Source organism: Eurypyga helias, unplaced genomic scaffold (genome assembly GCF_000690775.1).
Source record: "Eurypyga helias isolate BGI_N326 unplaced genomic scaffold, ASM69077v1 scaffold14749, whole genome shotgun sequence".
Classification (NCBI taxonomy): Eukaryota; Metazoa; Chordata; class Aves; order Eurypygiformes; family Eurypygidae; genus Eurypyga; species Eurypyga helias.
The window spans coordinates 1-23,574 of NW_010270435.1; the positions used below are offsets into that span (position 1 = coordinate 1).

The 23,574-nt window shown below is 40.3% G+C and overlaps 1 protein-coding gene across 1 annotated transcript in view; it reads left to right on the top strand.

Annotated features, from left to right (window-relative positions):
- Positions 1–7,157: 7,157 nt before the first annotated feature.
- Positions 7,158–23,574, top strand: part of L3MBTL3 (l(3)mbt-like 3 (Drosophila)) — a 71,332-nt gene continuing 54,915 nt past the window's right edge. Inside the window, exons 1-4 of the mRNA XM_010158452.1 lie at positions 7,158–7,267; positions 19,638–19,749; positions 21,994–22,153; positions 23,162–23,300. Of these exons, the coding sequence (XP_010156754.1) occupies positions 7,166–7,267; positions 19,638–19,749; positions 21,994–22,153; positions 23,162–23,300 (513 nt within the window). The 5' untranslated portion in view covers positions 7,158–7,165. The remainder of the gene's footprint in view (positions 7,268–19,637; positions 19,750–21,993; positions 22,154–23,161; positions 23,301–23,574) is intronic.

The following is a 23,574-nucleotide window of genomic DNA, read 5'->3' on the forward strand; positions in this document are numbered from 1 at the left end:
GGCTTGAGCCCCGGTGAGCAGCGCTGCCCGGGAAGGAGGCCCCGGAGATGCCGCAGCCTCCCCGGGCGGTGAGGGTCACAGCCTTTCCCCGTTCTCTTAATTACCTGTGATTAACAGCGCGGCGTGTGTACGCTTCGCGGGGAAGGGCAGCGGGAGTTACATTTTCAGCTTGGTTCCGTTTTTCTCTCTGATTTCCCTGGTGTAGCTGAGTGGCGTCGGGCTGACCGATTTTGCTGTTTGTCTCTGCTCGTGAATGGGCGCTCGGTCCCGTGGGCTGCGAATCAGGTGGGGAGCATTAATCAAGCTCGAGACACAAAAACTTCAGCGCACGTCGTTGCTGGAAACGGTCTCGTGTTCAGGATCGTAGCGCAGTTATCTTAACGCAGATTTAAAAGCTGCTTTTGGGAAACCGGTGCTTTTTACCCAGGAAGGTATCACATTCCCAGAAGTTTATATGGTGAACATCTGTAAGAGAGCAACTCCCTGAAACTAGCGGCTGAAGGCAGGAAGGCACTCTGCTTGAGTCCGGTGGTGCCGGGGACTCGTTTTTGCCTGGTGTGACTTCAGCGGCTTTGACCACGGGCCAGTTGGTCTCATGAACTGGCACTGGAATGGAGGTGACTGAAGCAATCGTCATCCTGGATGGTTTTTGTTGTCAGTTGGGCAATTGCAGTGAACTCTGGTTTTGTTGGTTGTTGTGGTGTGTGTTTCACCTTCAGTTTAATGAGTTCTGGAGTGTTGCTTTTAGAAGTCCTAACAACTTAAGAAAATGATTATGTGAGGAGCCCTTTTCCTCTGACTTGTTCAGTTTTATTGGCCATTGCCTGGTCTGTGAAGAGACATGGTTGACTTTTTGTGGGCTACTGCATCCGCTCTGGGTTTTTTAATACTGGTGGTAAGTGGGATGGTGGATTGTGAGTGATGGGTGTGAGGAACCAGTGACAACCTGGCACGGGCCTCTCTGAGGACCGTGATAGCGGGTGTGTAATCGTACCTTACTAGTGCTCCAGTAGTAGGACGACTTCTCACAATGGGAGATATGAGCTCTTGATGAATTGGAAAGAAGGGAAAGTCTGTAAATGCATCTGAAAGTCTGAAAGTCTATAAAGTCCTAAATACACCTGCTGAGTGTATTTAGGAGCTAGAAAAAGGTGAGTTAATTCTTTAAGGACAGGGGAGCTCATGGAAGCTGCTAAGCACCGGCAGAAGAGGAGGATGGCACGAGTCAGACAAAAGGGGTGTTCAGGCCTGTATTTCATTAACTTGGGGAAAGAACTAACAATTTGAAATAGGTTGGCTGATATTCATTGTGAAGGTTTGTTGTGCCACAGCTCTCAAGGAGGTGTCTGCACGGGCCGGGGTGGGGGGGAAATAGGGATGAATAAAGAAAGGCAGAAATTTTCTGTAACTTTCTGTGTCTGGTTCCAGGAATTAAGAGAAATAAAGACACAGGATTTCAGAGTAGTTGCACTCAAGTCTTACTTTCTGAGTGGGTTAAACCTCCACTCAGGACTGTACAGACAATAACAGAAATAAAGGAGTTATGAAAGCCTTACAGAGGAAATACTTTTTCCTGCATGAGGTACAGGTTCTTTATAAACAAGATGAAAGTTGTCAGTGGTAAGTTTCATTAGATGATGGGATAGCTTTGGTACTGGGTAACTTGTTTTTGTAGTATTCTGTGGATATTTGAAAATAAGGGAGTGTAGGTAGTGGCTGTGTGTAACTCTGTTACCCGGTTTCTAGCAATAGTAGGGCAATACCTGTGTATGCTTGCTGACAAGAGACCGTGAGGACAGCACGAACCTCCTGTAGCACTGGTGCAGACTCAGGCTTCACAGAATTTTATAACACATCTGTGGCCACATTCTTTCTGTGGGGAAAAAGGTTTTAAACTGATGTATCGGAAAGCAGAAACAAACATACACAAGTATCCCTGGAGAATCTAGTAGGCAGAAGAGTAGCAACAGATAAGAGGAAACGATGCTAAAGGGACATCATCGATAGGAAATCTGGTCCCGCTTCGGTTACAAGTGTTAAGAATGGCGAAGAATTTTAAGCTGTGGTCCCTTTGTGAATACATATATAAACTATATATCTCATCTTTAAAATAACTTGTAATAAACTTGAGCAACAGGCAAACCAGTGAAATTTACTCAAACCAGCTCTTCAACACACAGAATAGAAACATGGCAGAACTAGTGAAGTAGTTCCTAAACAAAAAAAAAAAAAGAGATTATGAAGGAAACGTGTCATCTGCAGATACTTCTTTTAATGAAACATCAAAATAATTGAACCATTAAACAGGTACAAAGCAAAGCAGAAATTAAAATCTGGTAGATGGCCTCCAACCGTTTCCTGCACTGTTCCTGTTGTGGTTGTTTTTCTTTAAGTGAAGAACACGTACAAAAAGGTGAAGAGGGAGGCAAGACACAAGTGCAGGGTGTAGCCAGCTGAAAGAGAGGGTTGAAAGGGGAAAAGATGGGCTCACTCTGGTGGGTTTAGAGTCACCTGGCTTTGCTTGTGCTGTTGTTGTGAAGCTAGCTTAATACAAAACCCGTCTGAAATAGAGGGAGTTTGATGTTGCGAGGGCTGAGTCTGCTTCATGTGGCTTTGGCGGTGTAACAAGTCAGCCTGGTAGTATTCACATTCTTACACGTCGAATAAAGCCACTTGTCCCCTGGTGTTTAAAAGTTAGTGTATTTGCAACTCTGCTACACTGAGTTGTCCCCTCGTGATCCACTTTGTTCTCCTGATTTATTGTGTGGGGAAAATGTGTCCCTTTAGCCCACGCACGCTGCACCATGCAGCCTTCTCCTTGGAGATGCCCAAAATAACCATCTACGCTATTAGGACAAAAAAACCTCACCCATTGCCTTTGTTTCTGAACATCCATCAGCGCTGGTGTCACCTAGCCCTGCGGGGAAGAGGGACCATGGCTTAGCTCCATAAAGATATTGTCTTTCTTGGGACCTTTGTTTGTCCCTTGGACCTCCTCTGGCTCTACATGCCCAGGTTTGCCTTTCCTCCCAGGAGCCATCAGCTGTGGAGCAGACCAGCACGGGGCAAATCTGCTAGGCTGTCCTGTCACGGTGGCTTCAGAGACACTCAGAAGTAGAAATAAAAACACACAGGGATGCGTAAAAAGAAAAGACACACTTTTACAGGCAGGTTATGCCCATCTGTCAGTGCTGACCCATGACTTTACTACTGAAGTCTCCTCTCTCTGCTGCCCAGTGACCCGCTATTGCGTTGGCCGCGCTGGTTAGAAATCATATGGATGTTTCACAGGTGGCATCTTAGGTTTTCAAATTTTGGGTAGAAGTCAGGTAGTTTTTCTTAAGCACTGACTGAAAGAAGGAATCCTTCCATTATTACTTGTTGATATATTCAGTATATAACCCTGTTTGTTTTTTTTTTAAATTGCTTGTAAGTTTATTTGGTATATTCATTCCTGTTTCTTTGCCTTACATCTTTAGAGAGTCTTCGACCAGATGAAATTATCTCATTTTTAGTGCTGTTACTAAGTATCTCCTCTGTGAGGAGATGTGTCTAACCTTATTTAAAGGATGTGTCTGATCTTATTTTATATGCTTGTTTATTTTAAAGAATGTATTGTATATGTCTAAAACAAAGTTAGTATTGAAATAGTAACATGCAGCACACCTCTCTAAATGTTATAGCTGTGAAGACTGGGATGCAGTTACATTCCTAACAGTGGGTTTTGGAGATGGTTTTGGAAGGTGACTGCCTGAAGTTCTTACTATTATGTCCTTGCCTTCACATCAGATGGCATTCAGCGACAGGTATAGGGACAGTACTATAGTTAATTTGCCTCTTACTCATGTAGTATTTTTACTAATTTTCAGACCATGTAGCAACAGAAACAATAGCAAATGAAATCATTATGGAAGGAGTTATACTAGTTCAAAGAACTACATCAGAGCTTTAAAACTGAAAATGAGTAGATAAGACATTCTGTAGTTTTCTTTGTTCTGTGATTTACATGTATATATTGCAATGAGTTCATCCTTTTTTAGTACCTCAATGCTGTAACATTTTAATTGGTCTCTATCTCCCTCCTTATTATCACTAGTAGAGGGATATAGCCCTATCTTTCATCTGTTCAAACTCAGCAAAGCTGGAAACAGATATTTTGTTAAAATTCCTTCTGGTAAATTAATTTCTATCTGCATTGCCCTGTGACCTTTTCATCCCCACCAAGAACATTTCTGAAGACTGCAGAATGTGAAAGTACAGCTTGTGCTTTTGACGTTGAGTTAATTTTAAAAGGAAAACAATAATGAATAACTGATCAAACAATAGAATGTATCTTATTGCTTGTTGTTACCTGAAGAAACTGTTAGGTGCAATTAAGTTAAAATCTGTATGTTTTCTTGAGAGAACTATGCCATGAACATTTTTGTTACCACTTTTTAATTACTTTCACAGTTTACATCCTGCCTAAGTAGGCTAGGTTCTGAGATATTTTTTTTTACCCTCATGTAGCTTTTTTTCCAACTGGTTCTGTTACAAAGCATGTCTCTAATGAGAATGGCACTGTCGGAGACAGTGGTATCTAATGGAGCGGCTGTCCACAGCTCCTGGCTCCGTGGGACAGCAGCCGCTGTGAGGAAGCATTTCCCCAGAGCCTCCCAAGTCTTCTTCCATCTTCTGTCATGCCTTCTGCAGAAACCATTGGAACGTGTTTTCTATAACAAATAAACAAACCACAGGAGGGTTGAGTGAAGTGTCCTCTAAATAGGGTGGTAATTTAAGATTACTTAGAAACTTCAGTTAATACGGAACACAGCTTTGTGTTTGCTTAGCCAGGCTAATTGCAGGGAGCTCGTTACATCGATGTGCTTAAACCAGCATGTCCCATGTCGTTAAAATTTCACCGTTTTCTGGATAAATGAAATTTTAAAGCTACTGCTTAGCAGTTTGGATCTTTTGTTCTTGAGAGAAGTCCTGTGCCTCTGCCCTCGTGCTCCAGTTCAGCATGGTGGAAGCCTGCCTGAGTTGGTCTGCTGCTGTGGGTAAGGCTGGATGCTTGGCTCTGCGATGTACCGTGCTCTCTGGTCAAACAGAGATTGTCCCAGTCGTATTGCAAGAGCTGCCCTGACACAGGGTGGTGGGGTTTGTGTGGCAGTGACTTTAAAAGATAAGGTCTACGGCTTTGGGGAATTTCTCAGTTTGCACTGAATTTGTTTAGGTTTATTGACATACTTTAAAATGAATTTCTGTGCATTGACAGCATGGTTTTCAATGCTTTTTCACAGAACCTTACTGAAATTAGAGATGGAGAAGACACACTGAATCAAGTGCTTCTTCTTACGTCAAACTTGTCATGTGAAATACGTGAAGTTTTCTGACAGTGTCTTCTGTGAACCCTACCTGTTGTGTGAAATGAAAGGGAATGGAGCGGCTTTCATCCTAAGCAGTGGTTACTGACTGAGGTCCAGCTCCTGTCATCCTGTTGATACTGTGTAATGGCTGTAGTGTAACAAAAGTACTCCTGGAGTAAAGTGTTGCTTAGAGTTTTTAAGAATTCTGCTAGAAATAATGAGGAAATCAGGGAGAAATACAGGGGAGTCCACATTGCAGACCCAAAACCAGAGCAGTATCTATCTGTAGTAGTGGCATTACAGTGATTGGTACAATTTTTCTGATGAAAAATATGTAAATTTGATTATTTCTCATGCAAGAGAGTTAACTAGCTAAGCATTTTTCTCCTCTAGCTTTCAGTAAAAAGCTTTTACATGACTTGAGTTTGCTTCTGCTTGGTTTGCATCTTTTTTTCTGTTATCTGTGACTGAACAAATACCACTCAGTCTGTTTTGTGGAAATTGCAGGTTTCCAGGGAGTGTTAATAGATATTTGCAGATTTGAGGAGTGGGACCCAAGTCAGATATTAGATTTTAGAAAACAAGGTCAAGCAATGAGCAAGCTCTCATCCTATTTGATTTTCAAGTTCTGATACCTGCAGCAAAAGCTTGCAGTCTGCAGAGCATGAGGCTTGGAAAGTGTTTGTTAAAAAGTTCACGAAGTGTGAATTTGAAAAAGGGTGAGCTTTTGCTGATAGTTCACAAACCGAAGACAGAGCTAATTTTGCAACAAATTGTTTTGGCTGCTAGGCATAGCACAGGCATCCTTCAGAAGGAAAATGACCGAGTCAGATTTCACATTGAACTAATGGTAAATGAGGTGCCAGGCCACTTAAAGATTGTCAGGTTTCTAAGAAGTGGAAGGGAAGAAGTTGGTGGTAATCACAACTGGCCACTAGAAACATTTGCAGTTCAGCGGTTGATGCCGCGGGCCTTGCGGCAGCAGCAAATGGTGCGCCAAAACCAGGGGTCAGTTTCTTGCTCTGTTGCTTGTGCAAATTATTTGGGATAAACTCTTTTACCACAGAAGAGGATGTCCAAATCTGCTGTTTCTGAAGATAAATATTCTCTCCTCTCTTTCCACTGTTCTGAAACGTAGGGGTCTGGTAAAAGAGTCTCTTGCAGAGCAGTGGTTTTCTCTAGTGTGTATGTGCTTCACTGCATGTAAATAAATGTAACAAATGCAAATCAAAATCCAGTGAAACTGTATGGAACTGACAAGGAATATTTGGGTGTCCTGAGTCATGCAGTGAAAATGAAAGGTAGTTTCAAATTAATTTTCAGACTTGAGTTTGAACTTGGGTGAAGCAGTCACATCTGTGTTACCTGTTACCTGATCTTACGGAAAAGCTGTTCTGTTAATCAGTGCTTAATGTATTTATTATAGGCATGCACTTGTGTTTTGCCTTCATCAGAACAAATGTTTTTCTTAGGTGTACTTGAGGCATGTGTTCCCCATGTCAATTTATTTGCCGTTTGAAATGTTTCATTTCTCTCCGATAAAACCTCATTAATAGCCTCCTAGTGTATAAAACGGGTATTATTTTTTAAGGTTTACAAGAGATTCCTACTTGTTTTTAATACATTACGGTATATTATCAGCATTGTCACTAGTTGTCCACATTGCTGGTTCGCTGAGAGGAGTGTTTGATGCTAATCTGTGAAGTGCTTTTGAAGAAATGTCTGGTGATATAAACATTAAACCACTTACAGTATTTTCAGAATAAAAAAAACCCAACACTTTTTTTTTTAATATTTTTTATTTTAGTACATGCATCATGAACGAATCTGCCTCTAGTGGAAATGGTCAAGAGTTTGATGTATTTAGTGCTATGGACTGGAAGGATGGCATAGGTACTTTGCCAGGAAGTGACCTAAAGGTAAGATATGTAATTTTTTTAATTGGTGAAATAAAAATGTTAAATGCCAAAATAATGCATTTCAAAATCTGGTGTGTAGGTATCTGCTTTTATGAATAAAACATGAACCTGCAGCTCCGAGTTAAGAGACTGTAGCATGTTAGCTTTTAGCTCTGGAGTTTCTTGATTCAGTTTCTGGTGCTGGCACAGACAGCCGTCATCCCCGTAGGAAGGCATAAATTAGCGCTGCCTTGCTATATAGACAGTTGTAATCATGTGCAAAAAATCCGAAAGAAATCTCGAAAGTTAAGTGTGAAAATTCACTGCACTTAGAGCATTGTATTACGGTATCACTGAGAATCTTTATACTGTCATTGACTCTCACGGTCTGATATTCTTAGTTCTTTTAATTTCTAAAAATAGTTTATTTTTGCTGTGCTTTTGTCATGTGGGTGCCTAGAAAAGTGAATGAAGTGAGTGCTTCTGAGTTTGGTATAGTTTAGAAATTGGAATGATACGGGGATAGTACTTTTAATTACATTTTTCACACTGTTTGTGTGAAACAAACAGTTTACACTGAAGTAAATTATAACAATTTTATTTTGTTTTCAAAGTATTTAACATATTTTGTTATCTGATACTTTTTACTGTGTTGTCAGAACATGTCCTCTGCGGCGTTAGCTAAAAATACAGTTTCAATATTAGAGACTTTCTTGCACCTATTTCCTGTTGCTTATAGTCAGTATTTTCATATAATTCCATTTAGATTAACATTGATGAGGTTTTCTCATAGTTTTTTATTTTTTAAAAGGAAACTCAGAATACATTTGTGTTTTTAGAAGAAATCGGTGCCTGTTATGATTTCTATTGTTTCTATAGAATAGATGGACAAAATAATTCTCATTGGAAAGGACCTCACGACACAACCAAATCCATACTGCACAAGGCCCTGAGCAACCTGATCTAAGTCAGCCAGCGGTGCTCAGTGGTGATCTCCAGCGTTGGAGATACCCCAGTAATCTCTCTGGGCCACCTGTTCCAGCATTTGACCACGCTCACAGTGACTTTCCCCTTTATGGATACTTTGTTGGGATTTTCCCAACAGCTTGTGCCTGTTTTCTCTTGTCCTTTCACTGTCCACACCTGAGAAGAGCCTGGATCCATCCCCTATGTGTCTTCTATTAACTACTGGAAGACAGCAGTAAAATCTTATCTTCTGTTCTTAAGACAGGGCAAATAAGTTCACTCAGCTTCTCCTTGCGTGTCATCTGCTACAGCCCCTACTGGTTTTGGTGGGCATCACTACCCCTGCTCCAGTATGTCAGCCCTTCTTGTCCTGGACACGGTAGTCTGCATGTGGTCTCATCAGTATTAAACAGTGGGGAATAATCCGTTCCCTCGACCTGCTGGCTACCCTCTTGCTAACACAGCCCTGGATGCTTGTGGCCACCTTTGGTGCCGGGGCACGTTGCTGACTCGTGTTCAGCCCTTCTGGTCTTCTGCAAAGCTGCTTTCAGATGGCCTCTGGGCTGTACGCGGCTGTTCTGTCCCAGGTGCAGGGCCTTGTGTGTGCTTTGTAGACCTTCATGAGATCTTGTTAGCCCACTTCTTCAACTTGTCAAGATCTTTGAGTAGCAATGCTGCCCTTCACTGTATCAGCTAGTCCCTCCAATTTGGTAATTTGCTTTTGCTTCCTGTACCAGTATGCCTGTACAAAATGGCTTTCTTGTTATCTTTGCTAGTTTCTTCTCCAGCTGAGCTCTGGGTTTCCTAATTCCATCATTGTACACTACAGCAATATCACTACATACCTCCTCTATATAACATTTCCCTTGTTTCACCTTCTGTGTACTTCCTTTTCCATTTGAACTAAGTCAGGAGTCCCTAGTTCATTCATGTTGGCCTTCATCCACGTTTGCTTAACTTCTCCTAGTGTGAAGTCCCTGGAGGGATATCTAAATTTCCTGGGCCCATTTACCCACTAAAGCATTCTTTCATATGATCCTGCCAAGCAGATCTTTGAACAAGCCAAAATCTGCCTTTTTCCTGAAGTCCAGTGCTGCTATTTGTTTTGCCTGCTTCTTTCAGGATTTCAGACTTCACCATCTCATGGTTACTGCTGTCAAGGCTAGCATCAGCCTCCACATCCCTGAGCAGTTCATTTTTTTAAGAAGTCCAGGCTTTAAAAATACCTTTCTGTTTCAATAAGCAACATTGTGTGAAAGGCAGAACTAATATTGAAATGTTTGGGGAATGCAAAAGGGAACAGTGCAGGAAAATATAATAATCTCATACAAATCCCTGTTACGTGTTTTGTTCAGTTCTGATTACCTTATGTCAAAAGAAACCAAAAAACCAAAGCAAAGGTTGGGTCATTAATTAGTGGAGGAATGGGAAAGCTTCCATACAAAGTGAGGAAGGTGTAGCTGAGGGTAAGTTCAAGAAATCATGTAAGAAGATTCTTATCTATGCCTGGGTCAGGAAAGCATGAGTTTCATTTAAGGTTGCTCTTCTGTGTTGTGGTGGGTTGGTTTTTGTTGTTGTTTGTGGTTTTTGTTTGGTGGTGGGGTGTTGGTGTTTGGTGGGGTTTTTTGTTGTGTTTTTTTTTTTAAACTAACAGGTATTTGATTTTTGGACAGGGATTCTTTCTTTGGTCCAGGCATTAGGGAAGACACAGAGGTGTGATGGTAGCATACCCAGAATGATGAAAGATACAGAGAGTATTGGCCAGGCAGTATATTCTCGTCTTGGGTTTTTGTTTTTTGCTTTGAATACAAAAGCAAGGGATTACTGGATGAAATTGAAATGATACTATTTTAACACTGACTGAAAGAAGACTATTTTCTAACAATACAGACTTAGCCTGAGGAGCTTACTGGACCAGGGAGCATGAAGATTCAGCGAAGGAGTAGGTATTCATATAGATACCAAAACAATTTGAACTGTTAGAGTAGTAAGGATTTTTAAGGTTTTGAGGTAATTGTAACAACTCATTTTTCAAGACTGCTTCTAAATACTGATGGCTAAAAGGGTGACTAATCCTTTGAAACTGTAAATGTGATCGTGGAAGATAGGTTATGCTCTTTGTGGAATTCTCGGAACAGGGTTAATGTGGATGGTTTATCTGAACTGTTCTGATAGCAAAGTATTCTAATACTGTGTCCCAAACCTAAGAATATGGTCTTACATAGAAGTTAATTCTTGCATGTATGTTTCAAAAATTATAAAGTCAGTTCAAGTTTGATCAAATCAATTTTTAATTTGAACAATTTTGATCAATTACTCAATTTTCATCAGATCAAAATTCAGTGATAAGACTTCCACTAAAGATATCAAACTATTGCCATATATCTACATTGAAATGCCATTGAAAAAATCAGGTGAAAACAACTTAATAGCAAGATGGACAAATCCAAAGATTCTGGTTTTACAACTTGGTTATAGATCAGAGTGTCTGGGGTTTTTTTGTGGGTGGGTTTCTTTTTTTGTTTGGTTGGGGTTTTTTAATAATAAAATAGAAGGAGTAGCTGAACTATTCTTTGCAGACAATGTATTGCTTACATTCTCACGTTTAATCTTTTTGTCTTCAAAAAATGTTGGGGAAAAATGTCCTTGAACACTCAGACTTGGTTAACTATATTGTATGAGTATGTTTTAAGTTAAATGTATACAAAAATGTTGAAATACTGCTTTTTAATATAGAAGTTTTGGGGAGTCACCTGCCTGAAATCCTTATTTTTACTCGTGTAAGTCACATGGCATTTGCTTGTCTTTTACTACTTGCGTGATGAAATTACGTATTTACTTTTACATATGCACTTTCAAAAAAATCTCTTTTCTTGTGTGCTATATTATTATCCAGCCTCCTCAGATTATCAGGCAATTATATCTGAGCAACCATTCTTTTTAAGAACCACTTCACTTTTGTGAATATAAGTTCCTCTATGACTAAAAGCTGTTAAGAACCCTGTTGTAAATAGTGTAAAATACTTGAAACGTTTAAAAATAACTTTTCTCAATTCTTATCATTGCTTAAATTTAAGTGTTCATATGATATAGAAATTTGGAACAAGAAATCACATTATTTCTTTTTGTTACAAAGTCCTGTGGGCAGTTTCATGCCTACCAGACTTAACTGAGAGAAACTGCATCAAGGGGAGGACACTCCTGATCTAATGAAAACAAGGGAGCCAAGTCAGATACCAAGCTTCTGTTCTCAGCCATGCCATGGTCTCTTGTGTCTACACCTGTTTCCACACTGGTAAAATGCCGAGAATGTTCTTTTACTATGATTTTGTGCCATGTTAATTGTTAGAGTTTTGTCACCCGTAGTTGGAAAAGACTGTGGAAATATGTACTCAAACAGATTTTGTTAAAACTCTTTAGCAAAAGTAGTCATAAAATAGTTAATGCTACTTGAATGCTGCTTTGACCGTGTGGTGTGACAGAAAAATAGTGAGTGGTTGTGGAAAATGCTAGAATTACAAATTGTACCGGGGACAGGGAGAATTAAAAATTGTACAGTGTGTTGCACTGAAGACTAAGAACAAAAATTTTAGCATTGTATATTAGTTCTTTCAGGATGTTTAAATAAAACAGAAAACTTGAATTCCAGTAGAGTTTAAAATAGTTTACAAATTGCAGAATGCCTTCATGTGGCAGGCTAAGTAATGTATGCTCATCTGAAAAACATCAGTGCTTACCAGTTACTCTGCATGGTGTGAATGTAAATGTGAAATACTCTTTTTCTCTCTCTTTTTTTAAAAAAAAAAAAAGAAATCTCTGTGCTGAGTGCAGGCAGTAACACCATCACTTCAAGATTTAAATGTACTCATTAAATTGGAAAAGCTGTAATAATTTACAGTCACTTCCTACTGCAGTGACAGAAGTTTATGAAGTACTTCGTAATGAGTTTCCTCGTGCTTGTGTTTGGAAAATGAGCTGTTATATAGTGCACGGATGGAATTCTGGTCATTATTTCCAGCTTGCAAATTGTGCTTGAACAGAAAAAAAATACAAATAAATTTGGTGATGAAGACATTAACCAGTAAATAAAGTTGGGCAGCTAATATCATAGGAAGCCAATTATAATAGTGGAACATGAATGGTGGGATACTGGTCAGTGGTGCTCGGTATTTCCAGCCGTGCTGTAAAGAAAGTAACGGTGATTCAGGGTACTGTGTTTCTGGATGCATAGGTGGAGCAACTCAAGGCAGTAAAGCGCATCCTTCCACCTGCCTGTTCTGAAATTGCAGTCGAGCTTGCTTGAGATAATTAACATTTTGAAAACAACCCATTTTTTTCCCTCACATGATTATATGCCAGAAATACCGGTCGTGTCTCAGGCAGTAACTGACTATGGTGCTTTTTTAGTGCAAAGCTATTTCTGTCCTCACACAGTGGCATGTGCTGCACTGAGCCTGGGGAGGCATTTCTTTCTTGGGGCAGAGTCCCTGAGAGTGTCTGTGGGAAACATCAACTGCCAGAAATGAGTTAAATCACTGCCTGCTCCGGAAAGGCGTTATTCCAGAGGGAAGATAGATTCCCTTCAGGGAAGCTGGTAAGGGGTAGCACAGGGAGGAAAAACCAAGGCAGAATAGACCTTCTCTGACCATGTGTGAACTCCAGCAGATGTAACTAGTGGCCTGGTCTTTTCCACATGGAAGTAACTTTGTTCTGTTGCAATCTAATGTAATTAATTAGCTCATGCTGTGCTTCATTTCAAAAGAATGACTTCAAAACAGATTTCTAGTTAAAACTTTGCATTGTCATAAAATGATATTAACTTTTTTTAAAAAAAAAAAGACTAAAAAGGAAATTTTACTATTAAAATCGTGAAAACTCCAAAGCCAAGAAAAGCTGAGTGAAGTTTGTCTTTGGTTCTTTAATTGGGCTTTCTCATGTGTGGTCATGGTAGAGGCTTCACTTCAGTGATCACGTGCGATTTTACCACAAAATCTACTATGTCAATTGCTGTAGGTGCTGTCAGACACGTAAATAATTGGGCAGAGGATTTCAGGAAGGAAAGGGAATAGTTCTGTGATTAATGCAGGTAAATCCCACACAGGAAAGCTTAGCACTGCACTTGCTTCTACCACAGCCTTCCTGTGCGGTGCTGAACAACTCACTGGAACCCAAACTTTGGCAGGTAGCCATTCATATTTTATTTGTCACTTGCTTGGGTTCCCCATGAGATATTGGTGTTTGGTATTTAGAAATATTCTGGCTGGAATAATTGGGAGCCAGGGTTGCTTTGTAGGTCAACTTCTGGATCAATAAGCGTCGTCTTGGCAGGCCTTGACTTCTGGCTCTGTCAGTGATTTATGTGTCACCTTAAGAAAGTCTGTTTAGCTGCAATTTCCTACTCAAGTGGAGATAATAAGGCAGACTCAGTTCACAGTGGAGAGAAATCATTGAGAAACCCTCTGGTACTCAGATAATTCTTGAGCACTCGGGGCAGAGGGGAGGCATTGGAAAAGCCGGAGGAGTGTCTAAGAATAAAGTAGATAAAGATTACTGCAGACAAGACTGAGGTATCGGCAGTTTGCTGGGAAAATGTCAGTCTTTCTTGCTAAAGGTATAAGTTTTCTGGCGGTACCTGGATGGAACAGCTTCGGTTCAGAAGTGATGAGAGAATGTTCCTATTTTTCTTTTTTTTGAAGGTTGTAATTTGATAGTAATCCTTTCCTTCTTGTGCCTGCCCATTTAGGAAAAAACTTTCCTTTTGGATGCAAATTGTTCTCTCCTTCAGATTAGCCTATTGCAGTGTTACTAAAGCATCTTAAAATCAATCAAAGATTGCTTGAACTGCTTGGCTTTCTTGCTGAGAGCACCATTCCAGTGCGAGAGAGTCTGGCCCTTTCCCCTGTTCATGGTGCGGAATTTAATCTCTGATGACAATGATTTAGGGAGCCCTATATAGCCAGGGGTCCTGCTTAAGTTGTCTTTTGCCATACTTGCCAGGGCAGGAGTGTGCAGGCAGGATCTCTCTCATTAAGGAAAGGGAAGAGCCAGGTGCAGGGACACATTCCCATAACATTCTGCATCCCTGAAAGAGTCAAAATTGTGTGACCAGGCAAGCATCAGGGGTCACATGCTTACTGAGTGCTTTGAAATAAGCTGGGAGCAGAGTATTCGGAAGGATGAAAAGCTAGGATGAGATATTTTTATTTTCTTTTGTAAGTGTTTTGAGAACAGAGGTTTTGTTTCAGGAATTACTTTGCACTGCATTGTAACAGTAATTGCTAGAGTGCCTAAAGCTTTTTTAGATACGTGCTTTTTGTTATTCCAGTGGAGTTTTTTTAAAACAAACAATCATTCTACTTTCAAACCATGTAGAGTAAATAAGACTGGCTTTACTACTTGAAGAAAGAGTATAAAAATACCCCAGCTGCCTCATTTTCTGAATGCTATCCATCCCCTGCCTGGGGCAGGGTTTCTGTGAAAAAAATAAATGTGATCATGCATGTAAGGACTGCATCACACACACAGAAGAGGATAATGGTTGAACGGACAAGTTCTGGCATTTATTAACTTACTCAAATAAATTTACGTAAAAAATAGTTTGGCATGTACCAGGATGTGGTTGGACAATGCAGTGTGTACAGGCAATTCCTTTGCTTTAAAGAGAGGAGGAGCTGTAAGATGCCAGAAAGGCTCTAATTTATCTCAGCAGTCCTACTGAAATCACTGATTAAATGGTGATTAAAATCAAGAACCGTAACTGTTGGCTAACCAGAGATCTTGAGTGTAGTTCTTTGGCTTGTATCCCTGGAGTCCCAGGTATTGGTCCCCTTGACAGACTGCTGTGTAACTCTGTTACTTTAAGTTCAATAAGTCCGTAGGCAAGAAGAATGTTTACTCAAATTGACTTTTGTTTTGGATAATCTAGATTTTGCAAGTTTCTTCTGTGTTAGTCTACAGTCACACTGTCACGGGCTGAAGATGAGTATTATTCCTGGAATTACTGTCAGAATGCAGCAACAATTGTCTTTACTGCAACGAACTCTGTGTCCGTATCTTGCCCAGTAGATGGTGGTGTTGGCTGTTTTTTCAAATTTATTTTAAAGCTGTGTATTTACATGCGTGCGTTTTTTTCCTTCTTATTTTTTGTCCTTTGCATTTCAGTTGTTCTTCCTTTGTCTTCCTTTTTATGTCTGCCTGTTCTCCCAAATAATATTTTTACCTTGGAGAAAATAATAGTAGCCTTTACTCTGATTTGATCTCTGTACTGATAAGATCTTGTACACTCTTAGAAGGGCACCAAGTAACAGTAAACTGAGATAGTCTGATCTTTGTTGCTTTGAATTAGACACGTGCAACAGCGGGGACTTAATTTGAAACTTGATTCTATATATTTCTTCCCAATAGGTTTGTGTTTCTAAGAATTAATCTGCACTATTATAGCTATTTCACATTGTTTGAAAATTTATTTTTATCCCACGTAGTGATAAATACATAGAGTATTTTTATGAAATGCAGAGAAAGAGAACTAAAAGCCCTTTTAACATATAATTCCTCCTATATAAAACTACAGAGTGCCTTCCAGTCTGCATAAGGCATGATAAGGCAAAAAACTTGCATTGGGCATGGAAAAGTCCTAAAGCCACGGGAGGATGGAGAGCAGAACTCCACCTGCAGTGTTACGCTTAGTCACGTGCACGGAGAAGTTCATTTCCATGGCTGAGCCCAGCAGTGGTGGGCAAAGAATGATGGGCTAATCAGGAAGATGGAGCACCATTTTCACAAGAAGAAAAGGAGCTTGTCCTTAGCTAAATAAAATTAAGTTCTGGGGTACATAATTCCTTGCTTCAAATGCATACCCAGAGAGTAAGCATGAGGGTACTGGAGCTGTGTAATCCATAGGGTAATGTCGGGTTGAGAACCAATGGGTATAAACTGACTGAATAGATGAAAAATTAGAAGAAGGTTTTTTTGAGCAAGGAATTGAGGAATGTACTTTTGGTAGAGATGCTGGTAACAGAAACTCTGGCTGCATATCCATTGCAGCTGAAACATTTATGAAATACTTCGTGTGATACTGCTGCCTGCAATAAAGAAAGGCTTCCTCCCAGTGATTATGATACTTGTTCCAGGCCTGTGTAAATTTTAATGCAATATTAATTTAAGAAAAGTTTATTGATAGTAATTTTGATCTCCGTAGAAGAACTTAGCATGTAGAAATAGTTCAGAAAGTATTTATAAAGTTTGATTATTATTTGTTTAAGCCTTGCTTACCCTCAATGTGTTCTTTATTTGTTGAATGAATGTTAAAATATTACTGGAGGTTAAATTAACAGTCATATAAGCTGAAGTCCTGGTATATCAGGACATCGTTTTCCGAGAATGTGAAATGTCTCTCAGCTCTGAATGGAAGGAATTTTAATGATGTTTAGATGGAAACTGCTGTTCAATTCTGTTTTGATCCTTGTGGAAACTGCAAACAGGGCAGGTAAATAAGTTCTGTGTTGTATATGTAGCCACTAACAATTGGACTCATCCTGATGACTCAGTTTATGATATATTTGTGTTAAAAGAACTGCAGTAACTTTAAAATGTGTATTTTTGCCCTTGCTCACCTGTATGTGAAACTCTGTAAGTTAAATTTTCTATTCAAATGTTACATTTATTTCTGTTTATCTTACCATGGATTCGCTCATGAAAGCTGTTGAGGTTTGGGTAGCAAAGGAGGTTTTGGTAGCAGAGGAGGGCTACAAGGGGTGGCTTCTGTGAAAAGCTGATGGAAGCCATATATTTACTTAAGGAGTTTTGTGACTTAAAACCAAAGTTTTATGTCTCAGAATGCTGTGGATCCATCCTGAGAAGTTAGCTCGGTGGCACTGTTTCCTTCCCTCTCTATCACCTGCTGTGAACTTCCAGACTGTCAGCACACCTAGGGAAGTATACGGGAGGACTGCTCTTACTGTATTTTAGCTTGGATCACCAAAAATAGACGTAATATTGTGACAGAACCTTTACCTTCAGGTTGGTGTGGTGGGGTGTTGGTTTTTTTTTGTTTGTTTGTTTGTTTTTTTGGGGGAGGTGGTTTTGTCACCTACTTTCTAGGAAGAAGAGGCTTACAAAAGTGTTCAATTTTTTCATGGACACGCAAACCACCATTAATCTAGATCCGTTTTTGTCATGCATCCAACAGTAGACACTAGTTGGCACATTGTTCTGGCAGCTCTTACCCTGCGATGGCTTTCTGCAGCATGCTGCTCTGTACATCTATTTGTACTGGTTTTAGGCAGTGAACCTTTTTTTTGCTTTTCCTCCCCAGCTAAACCCAGATTATGACTCCTCAGGTCTGAGGCATTTTTCTGGTCAGCTACGGAGAGTCCACTGTGTGCAGTAATGCTGAAACTGTGGCTGGGGAAGCAGTCAGCAAAAACAGATGTGTCTGCTTCAAGCCTGTGTCCGAACAGGAGCTGGAGGCCCCTGACATTGAGAAAGGGGAGGCTGTGGGCAAAACCAGGAGATACAGAGGTCAGATGAGGCAGCTGGACCAGGAGCACTGTTGTCACATCTTCCTGCCTGCTAAGGCAGTAGGAAGTGGTTACTCCATCACTGAGCCCGTCTTAGCGTGGTGGCCTGACTATTCAGGAGCTGCTTCCTTAATGGTTCAGCTCTTGCTGCTGTGCACAACCTCCCGTGAAAGGGTGGCTGGAAGGTGCAGCAGAGTGTTTCCAGAAGGTGCTTAGTAACTTCCCTGTGACCTGTCGGTTGGTGGGCTGCAGCACCGCGTGTTAGTTTGTGCTCACAGCCTGTGTGCTGAGACAGCTCGTGCAGAGTTATAGCTCTTGGAAGAAAGGAAGGTTTTCCCTCTGGCATCCACCTATTGCAGAGTCAGCAAAGCACCAATAGCAAAAATGAGCTTAACCAAAATTTGAGTCAGCTGTAAGACATTAGAATCCTCTTCAGAATGGTAACTCCACTGCTTTTCTTTGGGTGGAACAGCATGAATGTCTGTCTGCAAACTGGAGTATGAGCATGTGGTGTTACTGCATTTGGTTGCTTTTCAAAACTGAACTCCTGGTCTTTAGTCCAGATGGATTTATCAACAGTTTGTCCACACTTGTGTATCTGTTGTGAGCTGATTGCAAGTGCAAATCTCAGCTCCAGAAGTCATACAACTGTGAGGTCCTTCTCTTCTTTCTCTCTCCTCAGCTTATTATTTCTGAACTGCTTGTATTCCGTAGGACCTGGTTGCTCTTGGCAAATGCTGAGGCTGGAAGGGCTGTGTGAGTGAAAGCACACTGTTGTGGTACGTACACCATAGGGCTCACCTTTGCTTTCAGTCAGAATGGCTCATTTTCAGTACTGTACCATAGCAGGGTCCAAAATGAGTGGGATGGATTCATCCTGCAGCCTCTGGAGGCACAGTGAAGATCAGTGTAGTGCACATTGTTGCCCTTCTCATTTTTCCAAGGTCAAGTTGCCTGACCAGAGAAACAGAAACAGACTTCGTGCTACAGGAATATTCTCGCAGGTGGGTGCTAGGGAGCTTTGAAAGACTTTCTCAGGCATAATTTTTCCTGTTGATCTCCGTTGGTGAGAGCACCACACTGCTAGAGACCTGTCCTCTGTGGCAAAGCTCCGAGACTTAACACCCCTTCACTGTTCAGGGCAGACGATCACGGGCAGAGCGCTGCCTTCGGTTCAACCCATGTAACCAGCTGGGCCTGCAAGACCAAGGAGTGGCTGGGAAGCTGAAGTTTATTTTCATCTGGTAGTGCTGTAATCATTACGGCAGTTGGAACGCGCTTTTCTGCTGGCAGCAGGATGGATATAACTCCTGGTGCTCCTGTGTAAGCACAGCATGTGGGCTATTGTTGAGCCTTGCTTCTGGCTGACAGTAATATCACATTCAGCGTGTAATTAAACAGCTCATAAACTGCCTTGAGATGTTTGTTTATGAGCACTTTACAGTGGAGAAGTACTGTGTTTTTGGAGGAAGCTGAAATTTCTGTACTATGTGAAGCATTTGTATTTGATGTGCAGTTCCCTGTTCCTCGACAAAAATACTCAGTGGCTGGAGTGTTATTTTGCTGGCAATGAAAAGCATACAGTCAGGACATTTTCCCATGAGTTTCTGCTACTGATTTTTTCATTCATGTGTGTAAGTTAGATACCGATCTGCACGTGGAGGCATCTGTATCAATATCTATTGCAAATCAATATTTATAGATAACAAAATGAGTTTGCATTTTGCTTAACGGAAGCAAGAAAGGCTTGTTTTCAATTCCTTGGGAATAAGCAGAAACACCTAGAAATTAGGTAAAATATGGTGAGGACACCATGTAAAAACTATGTTGGTGAATAGAAGAGGATGATGTGAGAGAGTATTAACTCAATTTTTACTATACTCTCTGCCATTTGTTTTGTCTTACAGTTTAGAGTGAATGAATTTGGGGCCCTGGAAGTGATTACAGATGAAACTGAGATGGAAAGTGTTAAAAAGGCAACTGCTACGACAACATGGATGGTTCCAACTGCTCAAGAAGGTCAGTTAAGAGGAGGTAAACATTTTCTGTGGTAGACTGTATTTTGTTTAATATATTGTTTTTTCTTAAAGATTGCTCTCAAAAATCATAATAACCCACCAACCCACCTTTATTTGCTTTAATGCACTGAGTATATCTGATGTTACTTGTTTCTTAGGGTGTGGATAAGTATGAAAATAATAATAAGAAATACTTCCACTTTTTAAACATCTGAAGTTCAATTTCAGTTGCAATTTTTTATAACAGTATTTTTTTTTAAGTTTAGAATCAGTATTTTCCCTCTATTTAATTTGCAATGTAGTAAATTTCCTACTTTAAATTATTGGGAATTTTTTAGATATTATTTCTGTTGAGCTGGTTCTTCAGACTGCCCCACAGACTTTACTAACAGTGTATAGTTCATTTGTGTCCTAAGTACTGCACAGTGTAAATGGCCTTCACTTGATACTCGTTGCTGCTTAGCTGCTACAACCAATGTAAATGTAGGTCTGGTCTGTTGCCTTGCTCCTGCTGACTAGGCTTTTTTACAGTATTCAAATTAGTGGTTAACCATTTATGGTTAACTTGAATAATAAAATTCTGTTAGTTGTAGTAGTATCTGTCTACCAAATAAGGTGTTTCCTGGATTTAAAATACTGATGTGAGAAAGCCCGCATTTTTTGTTCAAGGAGTGTTGCTTTACATTGTCCTAAGTTCTGAAAATTTTGAAACACTCCAGCAATGACAGAGTAGCATGAAAAAACAGTCTCACAGCTTGTTTTACAATTGCTTACAACTACCTAGTGTTTTTTTTTCCTTGTCGATATTATATTTTATCAATTTTCTTTTACAATATGCATTCTATAAGTCCTTTGAGGAGCAGACTTCACTATTTTGGTTTAATAATCATCAGCACAAGCACAATAAGCAGAGTCAAGGCAAGTTTTCCTTTGCTACTTCCCCACCATTAAGTCTTAGTTGTCATGTGAGTTTTGTGCCTAGGTGAAAACATTTACATCCCTGGGAAAGCAGTTTGGGCCTCGGCTGTAAGGTCTGAAGCTTCACAGCTACTCTGTTCTGTAGGTCTGTCTCCAAGGCAATGGTAGTTCGGCAAGATTCACATCTGTGGTGAGAGTGGCAACAGTGTGATAGTGTAGTAGCACAACAGGCGCTCTCCTTAGACAGAGACCACAGTTATCTACGGCAAAACATACAACTTTGTTCCAGGCAGTCTGGCAAACCTGAAAATAAATGATGTCGCTACTGAATTGAAGTGTGTTTGTGGATACATAAACATACCAAGTAAGTATCCTACTGCTACCTTACACTGCCCTTGATTAATTTACTGCTCCCCAAAGATAAAAATAGTGCTAACATTTTCCATTCTGAGAGGAAATAGTTGTTTTGAACCACAAATGGTGCTGGACTGTAAATATAGCATGTAAATTACATATTCTTCTAGTGGAGATAGTCTGCACGCAAAGAGTTCATTTGACTCAGTTTTCAAAGACAGTACAGTGTTCAAGCAAAAGAAGTAGTTTGTGACTTGAAATTTGCTTTCTGGGGGTTGCAAAGTCAATGACCTGCTCTAGAAGCTGGAAAACTTGACAGTGCTACATACTTGCCTGTGAGTGAAAGAAATGGCATCCTCTTCTAGGCTACATGCCTCTTGTGAGGAAACTCTAGCTTAGGATGAGTGAGTAACTTAGTATTTGAAAATTTCTGTTACAAATCAGTGATTTTTCACTTCTGGTGGACTTCAGGCAGGCTGAGCAATAGATATTGCTGTGAGAGACTGTAGAATGTAGCCAGTGATTTACTTCCAGAAGTAAGTTCACCTACTGAAAGATAACTCCCCCGGTAAACCCAAATAACCCTATGTGTAGGTCAAAAATGAGGCATGTCAGCAGGAGGTGAGGTGATGGACTCTGTGCAGTGATGACTTTGTGGGCAGTCAGCGTGGTGCCTGTTACAAAATTCACTCCTTCCACGAGTAGCCATGGAAGCAGTGTTGATGTGCCACTGATGACAGAGGCATGAAGTCGGTGGATTCCCCCCTCTAGTGTTGCCCCATGAAAACCCAACTTGCTTGTCAGGATTATGAACCCCGTAAAGGCACTGACTGTGTCTGAATGACACACAGAACTGGGGTTCTTCATTCTGACAGGAGTGGCGTGGCTTTCATTTTTCCATTTGCTTGGCAAGGCCTGCTGAGGATGGTTGGAAATGTATCATCTAAGTGAAGTTACTTTTTTCATTGTACAGCCTTTTCAGAAAAGACAGGGATCTGCACAAGGTTGAAAGAAACTGCAAAAATGGATGGACTTGTTTTCTGTGAAAACTGCTACCGCTATTGTACCATTGAAGAGTTTGTTCCTGAAGGGAAATTTTGCAGCCAGAAATGTGCCCAGCAAGTAAAAAACAAGTAGGTGCAATTATAAAGCATAGAAATGAAGAATTTGGCATAAATACAGCATAAGATACGGTGGTGGGATGAAACATTAATGGTGGGGCAAAGGGAGGTATTTAGCAGCCATGTTTTGGTGAGTCTCCATTGGTTTCTAATGTTCTTTCACTGTTTTACATGTAAATGTGTTAACAACATTTAGTTTGTCTAACGCTGATGTTGAAGGCAGTCTTTTTTTGCTTGGTGTGCTGTGTTCTGCTGTCAGATGCAAGTGGTGAAACAGTCTATGGGATGCATGAATCAGCGTCAGACTCCCACCCTCTTTCATAATCATTGGAATTAAGATAATCAGTAATGAGATGGTTGGTGTGGTGAGTTAATTACAATTAAGTGCAAGAGCTGTGTTACAGATGACAGTGAGTGAAAACATGAGCGTACTGTAGTTTCTCAGTTCCTTTTATTTCAGCTTGTGCAGTTCCTCTCATCACAAAAGAAGGTTTCTGTTAGTATGTCCGTTCTGTATTGCATATTACTGCATTATGGCAGTTTAACATCTGTCATTTTGTGCATTTTCCTTTATTTTTAGCTAATTACTTAAAAGTTTTCTGTTCTGATTGCTTGTTTAGCAATTTGTACAGTCACATACCAGCTTTCTCCAATTGGATTTGTCAGTCTTAACAATTACCTTTGCTTCCCTTCCTGTAAACTGCCCTGCAGTCCTAAACATTTCACAGTTTGCTTCTGTGTGAGGCTTGATGGTGCATGAGAAAAGACACACTGTTTAGAACGCGCAGAACTTGTTCAGTGTAAGCTGACAGCTTTCCTTTTGCAGCTGCCATTGTGTGTCTTTCAGATTAATTCTTTTGACAGATAAAATTTTCAGTAGCATTTCTAAGAATGTATTTGGTATAATACCCTGAGACCTACAAACACTTGACCTTCAGATTTGCTTGCTTTTTACTTGTTTTATGAATATGAGAAGTGAAATAATATTGGCTTTGTGTTATTGTGTTACTCTTATGATAGAGAACCAAAGGAGGAAAAACCCAGCATGGAATGTAATGGGGAAGATGATTCTAAAGGCATTCGGAAAAGAAAAGCAAAGTTGCCTCTCAAAGAAGAGTCCAGGGATAATGAGGAGAAGAAAGAGAATCCTGATGAAATTGTTAGTATGCATCCTAAAGCCATTCCTGCACTTATTTCATTGGGAGTTTTGCCTTATATTGCAATGTCAGTAACTTCATCAGTCTAAAAAGAGAAGTGATGGCATCCCTCTATCAGAGCCACAATAAATAGTTGGTTCACTTACCAATTTCAATATGCCTCATCAGTAAATTGTAATTACTGACAATGAGTTGGTAAGAGCTAGTTTTTATCCCTTTTCCTCCCCACCCACCCCCTCCCCCCGCTTTTTTTTTTTTTAAGAACAGAACAAAAAG